At 30.4% G+C, this 16,797-nt stretch overlaps 1 protein-coding gene across 10 annotated transcripts in view; it reads right to left on the reverse strand.

Annotated features, from left to right (window-relative positions):
* LOC143067531 (uncharacterized) overlaps positions 1–16,797 on the reverse strand; it is a 64,518-nt gene that overhangs the window by 22,513 nt on the left and 25,208 nt on the right. For 9 of the 10 annotated variants that reach the window (XM_076240858.1, XM_076240855.1, XM_076240857.1 and 6 more), the window contains 7 exons: positions 15,070–15,306; positions 13,096–13,170; positions 12,446–12,641; positions 11,551–11,684; positions 10,442–10,608; positions 9,731–9,754; positions 462–2,880 (listed from right to left, as the gene is read on the reverse strand). In XM_076240858.1, coding sequence (XP_076096973.1) covers positions 462–2,880; positions 9,731–9,754; positions 10,442–10,608; positions 11,551–11,684; positions 12,446–12,641; positions 13,096–13,170; positions 15,070–15,306 — 3,252 coding nt within the window. The remainder of the gene's footprint in view (positions 1–461; positions 2,881–9,730; positions 9,755–10,441; positions 10,609–11,550; positions 11,685–12,445; positions 12,642–13,095; positions 13,171–15,069; positions 15,307–16,797) is intronic. The other variant, XM_076240856.1, reaches the window with a different exon arrangement.

A 16,797-nucleotide genomic window follows, 5' to 3' on the forward strand; every position in this document is an offset into this window, starting at 1 on the left:
CCGAAGTGGTGCAACTAAATAGTTTTTTTCCAAAATATAACTTGCATTTAAATTTGAAATAGTGCTTTGTATGTAGCATTTCTGAAATTAAAATAATTAATTTGCATTTTTGTCCATGGTTCTTGTTGTTCAACAATAGTTATATTTAATGCATGCAACAATTTCTAAATAAAGAAAATGGAAGTGCTGTTACTCAAGAAAGAAGTAGCTGTCTCAAAACATACATTATAAAATCCTCTGTTGTAAATAATATTTCATATCTTCCTTTAGAACAGACAGACCAGACAATTCATAAAAGATAAATAATAAAATTTGATAGTTGTCCTTCTATCATGGTAATTAAGCAGATAAAATGTGCTGCCTTTATCTTTGTGAGAAGCAATGATTTACGTAACTTTTTTCATGCTAAGAATGATTAATTTTTTTACAAGCTGTAGACAGTGTATGTATATAATACTTACCCTGCAAGTATCCATCCCAATCATCAAGCACCTGTGAATCCAGATCTAATTCATTGTCATAGTTTGATGTGTTATTGTAAACATTCATCATCTTACTGAACAACACAATATCATGCATTGGTCCGGTATAGATTTGTGCACGTTTCAATTGATGTAACTGTCGTACAAATGTTCTCTCTGTCTGATAGCGTCTCACACTTTCTTGTATAGAATTTGATTTTCGAGTTATTGGTCTTTGTGGAGTTTCTAACCTAGAATATCCTAATGGCAACATTCTGGCTACTCCACCTTTAGATGGCATTCTCTGAGAAGAACGAGACATTTCTTGCTGTCTTTTTCTACTTAATTCTTTTTCTCTCAACACTTGTTCCCTATTATCTGGTCTCTTTGACCCTATTCGTACCGATCCTGGATAAGGTTTTACTCTCCGCCCAAAATATGGATCATCAATAAATTCGTCTTCTGAATCTAAAGGTGACGGTATATCCCTCTCATCTGATCGTCTATTCCTTTTATCTTTATCTGCTAAAAGACCAGGCTGAATTCTACCATCTGTGCCTACTTTGGAATATCTTCTTAAATCAGCAGGTTTTTCATCAGATTCCCTATCAGTACTCCTAGATCTTGAACGTTCACGAGCTTTCCTACGAGCTTCAGCTGCAGCAATGGCAGCTTCTGTTGTTTCGTGTGCACCCTCGGGAAATTCAAACTCTTCGTTATCTGTAGATCTTGACCTAGACCTTTGTCTATATTTAACAGGAGAATCACGTCTAGACCTTTCAGATTCACTGGCTGTGGCTGAATCTACAAATGCACTTTTAGGTACAATATGAACTCTTTTGTCTTTTTCTTGCTTCTTTTTATATTGCTCGCTGTCTAGTTCATCAGCTTGTTTCTTTTTATTATCCTCACTATCGGATTCTTCACTTAAATTATTTTCACTTTCCTCAGTTTGTCTCTTTTTATTCCTCTGATCTTGTTCTTGTTTCCTTTTTCTTTCCTCACTTTCTATTTCATCCCGAAGTTTCTTTTTGTCCTTTTCGTCTCTTTCCTGTTTCCTTTTACTTTCCTCAATTTGTTTCCTTTTACTTTCCTCAATTTGTTTCTTTTTATTTTCCTCAATTTGTTTCTTTTTACTTTCCTCAAGTTGTTTCTTTTTATCCTTCTGACCTTTATCTACATTCGATTTTTCTTTTTGTTTAGGTTCACGTAGATCTGGAGAGGTAGAAGGTGGCGGAATATCAAGTTCTTCTCTATCTGTTTCCTTTTTTCTCTCTTTCCCCTGATCTGCAGATTTTACATTGTCCTTCCCTTTACCCTGATCTTTTCCCTTTTGTTTGTCCTTATCTTTTTCCTTAGTTTTTAATTTTTCCTTCTCTTTATCCCTGTCAGATTTTTTCTTGTCTTCTTCTGTTGCTACAATAACAGCTGCAGTAACAGCAGCAACTTCAGCATCAGTTAAATCTGGCTTTTGTTTTCCACTTTTTTCCCTGTCTTCCTTCTTTGATTTTTGGTTTTTACCTCTTTCGTCGTTATCACCTTGTTCTGCTTTTATTTTCTCTTGTAAAGCTTTCAATTCTTCATCTGATAAGTCTTTTTTCTTTCCTTTTGTTTCCTGTTCTCCTTTCTTGGGTGATTTTTCTTTTTCTGCTTCTTTTTGTTCAGCCTCTTTTTGTTTTCTTTCTCTCTCGTCCAGATCACCTTGACCAGCCTGAATTTTTCTTCTTGCTTCCTCTAATTCTTCCTCTGTCAAATCTTTTTTCTTGTCTTTATCTTTTGTCTCGTTATCCTTTTTCTGTTGTTCCCCTTCAGTTTTCCTTCCTTCTATTTCCTTTATTGGCTTTCTTTTTATATCTCTTTCATCAACTTCACTTTCGCCAGCTTTTATCTTCTCCTGAAGTTCTCGTAGTTCCTCATCAGTCAAATCCTTTTTCTCTCCTTTTCCTTCCTGATCTGTTTCAGCTTTCTCCTTTTCACTTTCTTTCTGATCCTCTTTCCCCTTTTCGTCTTTCTCTTTCTTTTTCTGTTTGCCGACTGGAACAATCACTAATTTTTCCTTTTCTCTTTCTTTTTCAACCTTTTCTTTCTTTTTTCCTTTGTCTTTTTTCTTGTCTACCTCAGATTTTTGTTTCTTCTTGTCTTCTTCAGTGTCCTGCTTTTTCTTGTCTTCTTCGTCTTTTTCCTTTTCAGCTTCTTCCTCAGCTTTTTTATTGTCGTCTGGCTCCGTCTCCTCTGGAGTGGTTTCTAAAGTAGGTTGACTTTTCCTTGAGTTACCAGATTTTGTGTCCCTCTTTTTGCCTTTAGCTATGAGTATATTGTCTATATCCCCACCGGTAACTCCTCCTTTAGATTTTATATATTCAGCGATTTCATTATTGCCTTTAATTATTGCAGCATCATATGGTGTGTAGGATTTGTCCTGAAAATAGAATGAATCTTCATATCAAATAATGTAATGACATTTATAACGTCTTCATTTAAATAAATTGCTGCTAGACAGTGCTTCTATTTTCTTTTTTTTTTCCTTTTGTTTTTGTGCGTATTTCACTAAAAAGCTTTAGACTTCAATTTGAGCTTTTAAATTCTTTACAGAAAATAAATGTATACCGGTAAATCAAAATTTTAAAATGCATTTGATAAAAAGTCTGAACAAGATTCACACAGATTTGAACATGTTCTTGAGATCAATTAGTAATACAAAATACCTAACATCAAATTAGCAGTATGAAGTCATCATAAAACTTAATATACATCAGTTATGTGCAAGCAAACAAAAAACACAAACAAAATAAAATATTGATGTTAAACATGAGAAGATAGATATCCTATTATCTGCATCAGTCTTATTTTGAAGAGTAGATAAAAAAGTTTGAACTAATGATCACAACTATATAACTTTTCTTAAGCTTGCAGCTTTTCTGTGGAAAAACAGCAGAATTACAGAAAAAAAAGCTAATTCACCCAATATTTGTTTACAAAAACTATACAGAATATCAAATTATCATCAATTTCATGCAACACCCAAGATTTATATCACCATTGTCCACAATTAATTCAATTAATTAGCAAAATGCAAACTAGGCCAGTCATTTCTTATTTCAACATCAAGCTTCATATTTTTAAAATAAAAATGCAATGAAAATGTTGAATTTCGAGAAAAAAAAACAAACTATTACAGAATTAATATATGAATATATCTTTAATCTTGCTAAGCAATATGCACACCTCTAATTATTGAAATAACCATTAATTAATCTTTTTTTTTTTAACCTGCTGGTTACTTTTATTATATCATCAAAATATATCAAAATTAATAGATCTTTTGTCTTGTGTAAATCAAATTATCTTCAACTATACATACACATACCTTCCAAGTGTTTTCAAATCAATTGCCAAGATCTACTGCCGAAAATAATTTGAGATATGGTCGTCACAATAAAGACACCAATTACAGAGTATTTTTTATCCGGGACAAAGACGTGTTTGTCTACCGAAATGTCTTAGATAATCTAGGTATGGGGTATATAATAGGTCGTACTTTTAAATGCTAGGAACAAACAGCCTTTTAAGAACATTGGATCACTGTTTTCAAATCTATTGTCGATGAAATTGGATATAAAATAAAGAATATTTTAATAACATCTTAATTTATTTGTAAACAATTAATACTATGTATCAGAATAGGAAAATTTGGTCACTGAGAAAATGATCTTAAATGTTTACCCTATCACCTTTCAAAGTGTATATAATATTTTCTAAAGTCGGGGTTGAAGGGGTAACATTTCAACAAATGTAATTGAAGGTATCAATGGTACTTTTGTTAAACCTAAAGATGAATTAATTATATGTTCCTTGTTAAATGTATATGGTGTGTTATAATCAACCTTTTCACCGGCTTTCAATATAACAATTATTAAATACAAAATTTGAAGTAGCATTTAACATGACAAATGATAATGTAATTGATTTATTTAAGTTAATATAAAATCTATTTCATTTAAACAGACAAATGAATAAATTAGACCATATCACATTTTAATATCTTCATTAAATTACACATGGTCTTGGAAACCAAAATTTCCATTCTGCTCCAAAAAGTAGAGATTTTTTTATTATTCAATTTATCAAATGTACTTGTTGCTTTTATCTCTGCCAAACTTAGCAATATAACTTAGAACTTAAAGTAGTACACATTCACCCCTCCTATATCATATCAATATACACCTGTTAACATAAATGGAAAAGTTATTTGCTGTAGACAACCCTCAATATAAACTTGAGTAGATGTGGTATGATTTCTAATGAGACACGTATCTGCCAGACAACACAGAATGGGGACATAAAAAACATAACATATATTACTTCCGACCATGAGCTTAATCCATAATGTAATCCCAATGTTATCGGTTACCTTATAAAAACGTTGCTTCATTACTAAACACAAAATAAGTTTCAAACTGAACTATTCAAGCTAGGAATCCAAATCATGTGGCATAAATACAAAAAAAAAATTGCTTTGGAAGAAAAAGTTCATTATGACCATCTATTGTTAGCATGAGACCAGTAACAAAACATGTTGCAAATTATTTGAATTTCCAGCCAATCAAGGCCTATAATAAACTTCAATTAAAATTTGTTCATCAGCATCTATTTTCAAACTCAGTATGATATGGTTAATATTCATCTTGCATATCTATTTTGTCAAAGTCAAAACTTGTGAAGGTATTTAAAAGGCTAGTTCTTCATTATATATAGTTCCTAGAGCCATACTTTATATATAGTTCCTAGAGCCATACTTTCTCAATAAAATTTCAACCAGCACTGGTTATACATAATTAATAATGAACAAGCCATCACTCCTAGAAACTGTTCCAAACTTTAGATTTATGTGATTATTGAAGTCATTAAAGTCTTGATTCAGGGAAACTCTTCATTGATCTAGCCATGCTGATCATTTTAGCTACTTAAGTTTCTACCTAATTTATATAGTTTTTCAGATATTATGCAAAAAAATCTTAAAAACTGTCTTCAAATAGAAAAACTCCAATAAAGGGTCGTTAGATGATTTCAACGATGTTTGACTTAAATGCAGATCCTGTCTGCTAGTCATTTTTGCTTACCAGTATACAACTTTTTATCAAATTATTGTAGTTGTTCAGATAATAGCCAAAAAAGCAAAAAATCGTAAAAAATCGTAATTAAAGGGCAATAACTTCAATAAGGGGTGTCAGATCATTTCACCCATGTTGACTTATTTGTTGATCTTGTCTTGCTGACAATTTTTGCTTATTTAAGTTCCCCTGCCACATTTGGCAGTTTATTCCTGTTTTTGTCTATTTATAAAAGTTTAATCTTGAAAACTTTTTGAGTTAGTCAGACAAAACATGAACCCTATTTGAAACAGATGAATGGATGAACAGACATGCACAGACAAGGGTGCAACAAAATGCTCCACTCCAAATCTTTTATTTTAGACATATATAACCATGGTTTGTTTAAGTGATTGTTGTAAAAATTAAAAAAAAAACAAGTGCATTCAAAACACAGGGGCTAAAACATCAACAAGGATTAATTAGCCTTGAAACTTATATATTTTATAGATAAAATCTTGACAATTAGTTCAAAATATTTCAATGTTCTTTATTCTAAATAAATTTATCAGTCCATCATAATCTAGTATAAACATCATTCAAATAAGTCAATGCCAATTTTATAATGACAGAAGAATCAAAATAACATGTAAATGTATTGAGGTGTTTAAATGAAGTGTATGGCCCATAAAAGCTATTTTCTTATGTCCTTACAATACTTCTATAAAGATAATTTGTCTATTGACATATGGAATAGAGGTTTTATAAAACCACTCAATAGATTGTTGACTGACATGTAGGTACTACAGCTCAAATATTATTTGTCAGGATTTTGTTGGGAATATTTCAACTTTGGAATAAATATAAATAATATTCTGTTAAAAATGTGACACAGTGCATGAATATATTGGTCACATAAAGATAGGCAGATCCAGGGGGACCCTGCGGGGCCTGGGCCACCCCTTTTGTGGGAAAAATTTAGTTGATTTATATATAGGGAATTACTGAAGCATGACTGGAGTGGCCCACACCTTAGGTCAGTCAGTGGGCCCCTTACAAAAATTTCTGGATCTGCCACTGTTAAATCTCACTATAGGGACAAAATCTCAAATATTTAATTTTTATCATGTAAACTTTTACAAAATAAAACAGTGATAGTATAATTCCTGTTTGAAGAATATTTTTTTTTCATATCAGAGAATTGAACTTTGATGTTGTGGAATGACATTTCATCAATCCTAATGAGTAATATAAAATAAGGAGATGTGTTATGATTACAAACAAAGGTTCCAACATGGCAAATTGTGAAACAAATTGATTTGAAAAAAACATCAATTTATGAGAAAACAATTTATGAAAAAAATTCGACAGACAGAAACCAACTGCAACCACTGAAGAACAAACTCCTGACTTAGGGCAGTCCAATAGAGAATGAAGCAGGGTACAACACCCAGTATATGATTTTATCTAACCTATACATTTCTAGGAATATGATTGGTTATAAGCGTCCGTGTGAAGACAGTGTATATTTGATATTAGGTTAGTAAGGAGGCGGGCCATATTTCATACACGGTTAGAAGTGGTGTTACATCCCTTTATATTCCATATTAGGTAAGAAGGGAGGTGGGGCTTATTTCATACACGGTTAATAGTGGTGTTACGTCCCTTTATATTAACAAATTGGTACTGAGAAAAACTCTTAAAGTTTCAACAGAAGAAGAAATTGATGATTAAGATTGAAATAAATTCATAAAACATATTTAAATCTAACAAGTTGTTTTTGTTGGCTTCTGTTTTTGGTAGGATCAATGGAAGTAGTTTCTTAATGGTAACAGCATTGAAACCTTGCTAAATTTTGATAGGTCACTAGTCTAAATTTCACATGTAAAGATAGTCGGTAAGATAAATTCGTTACATCGCTCTCACCCCATATGGAATTTACTGACCCCATATATACCGTATTAGGTCACTAGCACACTATGTAACTAATAATATTGGTCAATAAATTCAGACTATATCTCTCATCTTAAAAAAAGAGTATTTTCTATATAAATTATATAAAATTAAGGACATAACCACAAGTTTTAAGGGAGAAAATATACAGCACATCATTTTTGGTTTTGTTTTCTCAAAGTATGATGTTGAAAATGATTTTCAATGTTGAAGACATAACACATTGGTTACTAAAAAAGACCTTTGTTGCACTTATTGTGTTCCAAGATAAGTATAAAAAAAACTGATGATGCAACAAAAACATATTAAATTTCTCAGTTAGCTGCACACGCACTATACTCCCTGACATAAGTGTCATAACAACACATCTAGTTTTGTTTAATTTTTACCCTAAATTATTTTTTTTTGTAAGTAAGAAAGGGCTCAACTCGTCAGATTGGCACCAAGTTAAAGAAAATTTAACAAAAAAAACAATGGAACAGAAACACTCTTAGAGTATCTGCATATTCTCAGGGGTTTCATTATCTTTTATGTTGACTGGTACTTTCCATGTTTCTAGGTGGTACTTTTCAATTTATTCCATGAATATCTTATATAAAAATTCCTACATTTAGGCGGTACATGTACTTGTCAATAGCATAGGAGGGTAAAAGTACAAGGTACCGCATCCTAATGAATGGCCTGTGTTCTGAATAATAGCTCAAACACATAAATTTACCGTATCACAAAAGTAACAATCAGTTATCTTCCAACAGATTTTAGGTAAAGACGTTAAAAGTAGTCTGATTGCTGTTATGAATGAATATCTCATAAAACTCCTATTATAAATAAAATATCCACATTATCCTAAGAAATTATTCCAAGATATCACCTATCCACAAATAGTACTAAAAAAGACAAACTCAAACAGGCCTTTCATATTCAAAGGGAGTTAATTCTAGTAATGAATTATGATAGATTTGGTAATTTTAAAGGATTTTTTTTTTGTTCAAATTTTTTGAAATTTTTATATTTTTGTAAGAGAGTTAAAGTAAATACTTTGTCAAAATTTTATGAATATACAATGAGCCAAATTAATTTTAGTAAAGGTGTTGGGTATCACCATAAAGTCATAAGAAATCTCAAATTAAAAAAAAATCATGCATATGTTTTTTATAACTAATGGATAGTTTTCATTATACAAGTTATGTACATATACTTTTTTCTGAGGAAAATTCTTTATTTTGTCCACATTTAGAAGAAGTTTATTTGTTTTTAATTGCTTGCTTCCAGGAAGCAATTCGCCGACATATTTTCCTTATGCATAGTGACCTGAGCGTAACCTTCCTCGTAAAAATCCGGAGATCGCAATACGCATGGATCTGTCATTAAAATAAACAATTATCTGATTGTACATGTTAAACACGTGCTCAATACCCATGCTTTTTGTTATTTATTTACTATAAGGTGACAATCGGTAAACTTCGGCTTTAAAACACGTATGCCGAACATATCAGGTTGGGTTTTTCAATATACATGTTGTCAACAAATACCTGCACTGGAAAATAACATTAAGTCAGGGGTAATCCGTAATATATGTGTAATTCAGGTCTCAGAAAGGGTATATACTGTGACATTCCCGGCTTAGGGCTTAAATCCCCTTCGCCTTCGGCTCAGGGGATATAAACTCTAAGCCGGGAATGTCACAGTATATACCCTGTCTGAGACCTGAATAACATATAATCAACATATAAAAGAGATAAATGCATTATTTTATTTTTTTCATGCATTATTTTATTTTTTTCAATTTTCATTCATGGTTCAACTAGTCAAAATTGTATGCAAAATTTTACCAAAATCTGAGACATTGTCCATTTACTGTTTTTCCTTTGGGCTAGATGGTTTTTTATTCACAAAAAAAACTCTGGCCAAGTTTCATAAAATAAAATGTAGTTTTAATAAAGTAATTGATATCTAAAAAACTTTTAACCATTAAAACTAAGCGTTGATGAAAAGACAACATTGGAATCTAGGATCATTACCTCTCCCCTTTCACCTCTTTTGATGCATAAAAGACAAAAAATAAACTAGATTTGTACATCTACAGTAAAGTTTAACAACAAAACAAGAAAAAGAGAGTGAAGTTAAAGATCAAAACAGAAAAAAAATCATTATTATTATATGTATTAAAAATCAAATTCTGTTTATACAAAATATTACAACATTATATTGACCATGCATACAAACCTCTGTCTCCCCATCCTTGTGTGTCTGTTTGTATAAAAATAAACTTTAAAAAGAACTGGAAACAATGTATAGCAAAATCTATATTTTAAGGTTTGGATGTTTCTGATGAAGGAAAAAACAAGAAAAGAACTCCAGAAACACTAAATTTATAAAGAGCTATTTTCAATTTTTAAAACATGACAACATGTATAATTCCTCAAATTATTGAAAAAGAAATGAAGTTGCACAGATGTGCAAATTTATCAGGTATTATAGAAATTTGGACAACCCATTGACTAGTAAAAAAAATATGGTTTGTCATATTTGTTTTAAGTAAACTGTTTTAATAGTTATGGTTTATAATAATTCCCTCACCACAAAAAAACCCTCACAAATTAAAATTGGTCCCAAATTCAGATGTTATGATAATCAAATTCTTCTATGATTTGCAGAGTGGAATCTTTATTTGAAAAGAATTGTAATTTTGATAGACAATTGCTGAAATTAAAATAGCAACTATTAAGCTGTAAACTGTGGAAATGTTTTTCATCCAAATTTGAAGAGGATCAAAGAAATTATCATGACGTTATCTAGATGATAACAGAATATTAAAAAAAAGAACTGGTATAAATTGTTCTGTATGGAATTAAAAGACTGCATATGTTGATAATAACTAAATTCAAAATTGACTTAACAAGCTTTGTTATTGTTATTGACTATTATAAGTGTTACCTTATTTTTCATAAGAGCATTTTTATCAGCATCACTGTCCAGCAGTAGTTTACATAATTGCAGGTTATTGACTATGGCAGCAATATGTAGACAGGTACGACCAGCATCATTAGCTATATTAACAGCTTCTGGTGAGTTCTTCCACTTTAATAAATATTTCACCACATCTACAAAAATAACAACCCCCCTACAAGATTACTTTAATGCATAAAAGAGAGATAATTCTATCAATTAAATAAAATAAAATTATTCATTTAAGATACTTTATATTCAATGAGATTATACAATGTATTTTACATTATATCCTGTCAAGCATAATAAAATATATTAAGTAATTCTTATAAATTCATTTAAAATTGTCTCACATCTCACATAAAAACATATTTTTCCCCCAATTATCTCCCCTTGACCATAAACTAATTTGATATATAATAATAAATTGAAAAATTGTTAACATTGTAATGTCTTTCTGAATAGAGTTTATGCAATACATGTATAAGCTTTTATCTTTGTAATATATAATATAAGAAAAGACAAATATCTCAGAGCTTTTTTCTGTTAGGAAATCCAACTTAGTATTCTAAGTTTTTTTCCTAATAGTTTTGGATCTTAAGATGACTGTAAATATACAGTAATTTGCAGTATAGTAAATATATATTCCTTTGAGTTTATAAATCTAATCAGAGTAAAAAAAAATTCTACAGCACTGAATCTGAATGTACATATATTAGTGAAATATTTCTGCAGATAAATTGTTTAAACATAACTAATCTTTTGCTTTAAAAGCCATGTGAAATACGCTACTGTTTCTGCCAGTTTTCCCACAGCGTTGCGTTATACCTTTTAATGTTTTGTTGCCCAGGTTCAAACACGGTTTTCAAGCTTTTTGAAATAATAATTATTTTGATACTAGGTAGAAAAAGTCAACAAACACTATTGTAAAATAAAAACTTTTAGGAAAATATATAACAGGTCCTACTAAATTTCATTCAAGTGTCATTTTATCAAATAAAACTATTTCTGAAGAAATCTGCATCCTAGTGACATAGGGAGTGTGGAGTTCTGACACCACTACATAACAGACGTATCATCATACTGCTAGTTCTTACCACAATGTCCTCCCTGTGCAGCTTCATGGATAGGACAATCACCACGGAAACTAGGATGCCAGAGGTCAGCTTTACTTTTATCTAACATTTTAACTGTTTCTAGGCAACCCTTTATTGCAGCACAATGTGTAGGCCTAAAAAAAAAAGCAAAAACATGTGAACACTGCATATATGAAGTCTATCATTTAAGGAGGCTCAAGGGTACAAAAAAAATCAACAAAAATTGAAACATTTTTTTATTCATTATAAATTTTATTTATTACACTATTAGTTGTTACTTTTTGATATGGTACAAAAATCAACCAAAAAAAATAAATTTTGTTTGGCCCCAGATGACTTTTAAAATGTTTAAGAGGCTCCAAATTATCTCCCTTTGGTGAATAATGCCATTTTTTGGGCATCAAAATTGAAATAACTTTTTTTAACTCATTGGTGTTCTATAAATTTTATTATTTTTTTCAAATAAACTGTACTTAAACTAAACTATGGTAAAATTTTGATTTTACCTTTTTTTTCTCCTATTAGTTCAACAGAAAAAAAGTACTTTAACAAAAATGCCTGCTTTTTTCGAAGGCAGATTGTGAGCTTATATGAATGGTGACCCCATATTTTTTTTCTTTTTCTATTAAGTATTGGATAAAGTTTGTTTATAGCGAAATCCTATATTTGAAAAAACCCTGATTTATACCTGAGAGCCCCTTAACCATAATAAAGCTACTGACTTAATCAGCAAACCCTTCGTCTTTCATTTCAATCTTGAAACTTTCAAAAGGTAATAAACAACATAACCTGTAGTTGAAAGATATTATAAGACATGAAAAAATTGCCTAAAATTCTGATGTTATGTTGTCTCCAAATCATCATCAAATTATATATATATATTTGTTTGACTTACGTCCTCCCTCGAGTGTCTTTGTGATTTGGATCTGCACCATATTTCAATAAAAGTCTTGTACATTCTTTATTTCCAAGAGTTATGGCATAAAACAAAGCTGTACACCCATTAGTATCAGCCACATTAACTTCAGCACCAAGTTTCTTTAATTTATCAACACAATCTGAATGTCCTCGAGAGGCGGCACAATGAAGAGCTGAAATCATTATTATGTTACATTATATATAGTTCTGTTACTTAATTATCTGTGTACTATTTCTCTCTTTCTTCCAGTACATTTGTACTATAATTTTTGACAAGAACATAAAGATGAGTAATAAAAAATTGTTATTAAAAGCTATTAAAGTCCACTTATTTTTTTTTAATCATTTTGACTAATCTTGCACATTATTTTTGCTGTTCACAGTTTTACTCTATTATTTGTCTAGTGGTGCAGGCATAAAAAAGGCATTCTATGTAAATTCTTTAAGAGGACAACATATACAAATAGCTGATAGACTTTCACATGGAAAGAGGGACATACAATATGCACTTTTCCTCACAGGGACTATTAACTATTTTTTCTATTGATTGAAAAAGTACATTCAAATAAAAGTAATCCTGTTATAATTATTTGTAACCCTTGTCTATAATTCTGTTTGAAATCTTACCTGTAAGACCATCTTTATCTGTAGAATTAACATCAGCTCCTGCAGTGACTAATAATTTACAGGATTCTGAGTTCCCTGAAAAAACAAGAACAAATCATGTGATTTTTTATACATTCTGTAGAATAAAAGAGATAAACTAGTAAACATATTGTTAAGTATTTAATTCTTAGTTAGTTTTTCAATCCATACTAATTGGTGTCTTAAAATTCTACTCTACTCAAAAATATTGAGCATTTTTCAAGAGATTCATTAAAGATGTAATTATAACATTTTAATTTTAATAAAAAATTTTGTATACTTAAATTATCTAAATTGAATTAATAAAGATTAAGGTTCCAAAGCATGACATAAACATTTTCATTGAAATGAAAAATTATGGAATAAGTTGTAAATCACTTAAAAACCAAAAGTGTTCTGATTGTTTTACAATTGAGTTGACATGGTCAATGATTACTGAATCCTCAAGTACATTTATGAATATTTGATAGAAAGAAGATGTGGTATGAGTGCCAAGGAGACAGCTCTCTATCCAAGTCATTATGTGGAAAAAGTAAAAATTTGTATGTCAAATACAACATACAGCCTTCAACATGGAGCAGCAAGCTATAAAGGGTCTCCAAATGACTAGTGTAAAACAATCCAACAGGAAAACCAACAGTCTAATCTATATAATTATCATATTTATACAAGAAACTAGAACCACATCAACAAACGGCAACCACTGAACAACAGGTTCCTGACTTAGGTGCAAACAAATGCAGACCGTAAGTACATTTCTGAATACTCATTGGATAAGAGTTCTTTAGTCTATAACAAAAGCAGTGTGGCAATTATTGCACATCTCTAATCACCTAATTTTACTTACTTTTTTTATTTTTTTGTTTCATTTTTACCCCTACATTTTAGATTTTTGATTTACAATTATCAAAAAAATAATAATAATGTACCAGTAACTGATAAATACATTTAAGTCACATACAACCTTGAACAATAAATGAGAAACCATATAATGTACCAGATATAAATTGTCATGAGTGGAAAACAAATAAACTCAAGATAGACAAACAAACACTTGAAACAGAAACCAGATTTGCTATACTCTCAATTAAAATATTTGATAAAAGCAACAAGCAATTATGAGCTTCAAGTCTTGGATAGGCAAATAATCATTTTGACTGCCTAAATAAAAGATCTGATTCTCTTTCTGGGTATCAATTTGAAAAAAATATACTATTTTTGACCTAAATATTCATGAAATATTTGCCACTGGATTTTAAGCAAACAATAAACAATGAATTATAGTCTTTGAATAAAGAATTATACTATTTGGGCTTTTCATAATATCTAACTTTCTTTTACATTTTATTTTTACCTGCCACTATATGGACCCTCTAAAAAGGATGCTGTATAATTTTTGAAGTTATTTTGATCAGAAACCTATTTTAATGAGTGTCTCATTGCCAATGGTAACATGCCCAACTTTAAATTCATATAGCATATAAATTGTAGAAAATCAATAAATTAAATACTGCTGTCGATTATTCTCTTATTTCATATTGTCTGGTTATAATGCATTATAAAATGATCTATTAAAATTCTATACCACTATCATGTATTAATTAGATATATAAGAGCAAAAAGTAGATTTCTCTTTTTTCTAATTCATCATGAAAAGTTTCATTACACATGATATTTCTTGTATGTTTTTTAATTTTAGTTCATTTATATGTTTTGGAGTTAAGTATGACATCCATTTTCACTGAACTAGTACACCTTTTTATTAAGGGTGCAGGATTTCCTTGCTCTGTTGAAGACTCCCCACTGGTGGCCTTCAGCTGTTTTCGGCTCTTTGGTTGGGCTGTTGTCTCTTTGACACACTCCTCATTTCCATTCTCAATTTTACTAGATATGTTGTTTTTCTAAAGGAGTTTTTATGGTCTTCTTGGTGTATATTAATATCTTTAAATTTCTTACCTGCACTTGCAGCCCATAATAACGGCTGTCGTCTGTCTTTATCTAAAACATCACATGGTATACCACTGTCTAATAATTTCTTCAGGACTTTCTCTCCTATTTTAGCATCTGAGTGCCCATTATCTCGTCCATTCATCTGTGCAGCGTAATGGATAGGGTAGGCATTATGATTGTCACATTTTGAAAGCTCAGCATCTTGTTCTATGAGAACATCTAATATTTCTAAATGTGTACATACTGAAAAAATATAAAAAGAACCCTTAATTTTTCAAACACAATCTCAATTAGTAGTCTTCACAAACAAAACAAAAACAGACTGGTTATCTATGCAGGATTAGAAAATATAAAGAAACAAGAATATGTCTGTAGTACAAAAAATGTATATACATGGATGCCTCACACACAAATTATTATTTCTATATGAGAAATTTGGGTAAAAACTCTAAATTGGCATAAAAATTAAAAAGATAATAACATAGGGAACATGTGTACTAAGTTTCAAGTTGATCGGAGAATACCTTGATCAAAAACTTTAACCTGAAAGGGGCCAGACAGACGAAAATACAAATGAACGAATGGATGCACAGACCGAAAAAACATAATACCCCTAAGTTGGGCATTAAAAAACAATAATAACTACATTTACAAATTCTTCCTTAATTTTTCCAAAATAATTTGAGCTATCCTATACAAACCCTATGCCACAAATGATACATTCTGGTACTTCAAAAATATCTTTCAGGTTTTGAAGTTTGGTCACCTCAACATAATTTGTTATAATTTTAATGTCATTAAGTCCAGATAATTGGCGAAAATTTACATCTTCTCTTTAAATCATCACCTTTTAAATTGTCCTATACCATCAAAGACATCAATTTTGTGAAGTTGTTAGGTAAAGAAAATTACAAGAACAGAAAACCAAAGGTGAATCTTGCAATTAGATAGAACGGCAATCGTTTATCTCAACCAAGGGCCCAAAACTTTTATTAAATGGTATGTACTAGTATATAAAAAATAATTTGGTGATGTTTTGTCTATTCGGTTTTCATGAGAAAAACAGTCCCTCTCTATCTTCAACAATGATACCAACAGGAGGGATATTCAACAGCCATCCTTAACAATAAGGACAATGGAAAGGATAAACTATCCTAACTTAATCAACTGTCTATGATAAATTGTCTATCCTTACTTAATCAACTGTCTATGATAAATTGTCTATCCTTACTTAATCAATTGGCTATGATAAATTGTCTATCCTAACTTAATCAATTGGCTATGATAAATTGTCTATCCTAACTTAATCAATTGGCTATGATAAATTGTCCATCTCAACTTAATCAATTGGCTATAATAAATTGTCCATCTCAACTTAATCAATTGGCTATGATAAATTGTCTATCTTAACTTAATCAATTGGCTATGATAAATTGTCTATCCTAACTTAATCAATGGGCTATGATAAATTGTCCATCCTAACTTATGATAAATTGTCTATCCTAACTTAATCAATTGGCTATGATAAATTGTCTATCCTAACTTAATCAATGGGCTATGATAAATTGTCCATCCTAACTTAATCAATTGGCTATGATAAATTGTCCATCCTAACTTACTTTATTGGCTATGATAAATTGTCCATCCTAACTTAATCAATTGGCTATGATAAATTGTCTATCCTAACTTAATCAATTGGCTATGATAAATTGTCCATCCTAACTTAATCAATTG

Source organism: Mytilus galloprovincialis, chromosome 3 (assembly GCF_965363235.1).
Source record: "Mytilus galloprovincialis chromosome 3, xbMytGall1.hap1.1, whole genome shotgun sequence".
NCBI classification, from domain to species: domain Eukaryota; kingdom Metazoa; phylum Mollusca; class Bivalvia; order Mytilida; family Mytilidae; genus Mytilus; species Mytilus galloprovincialis.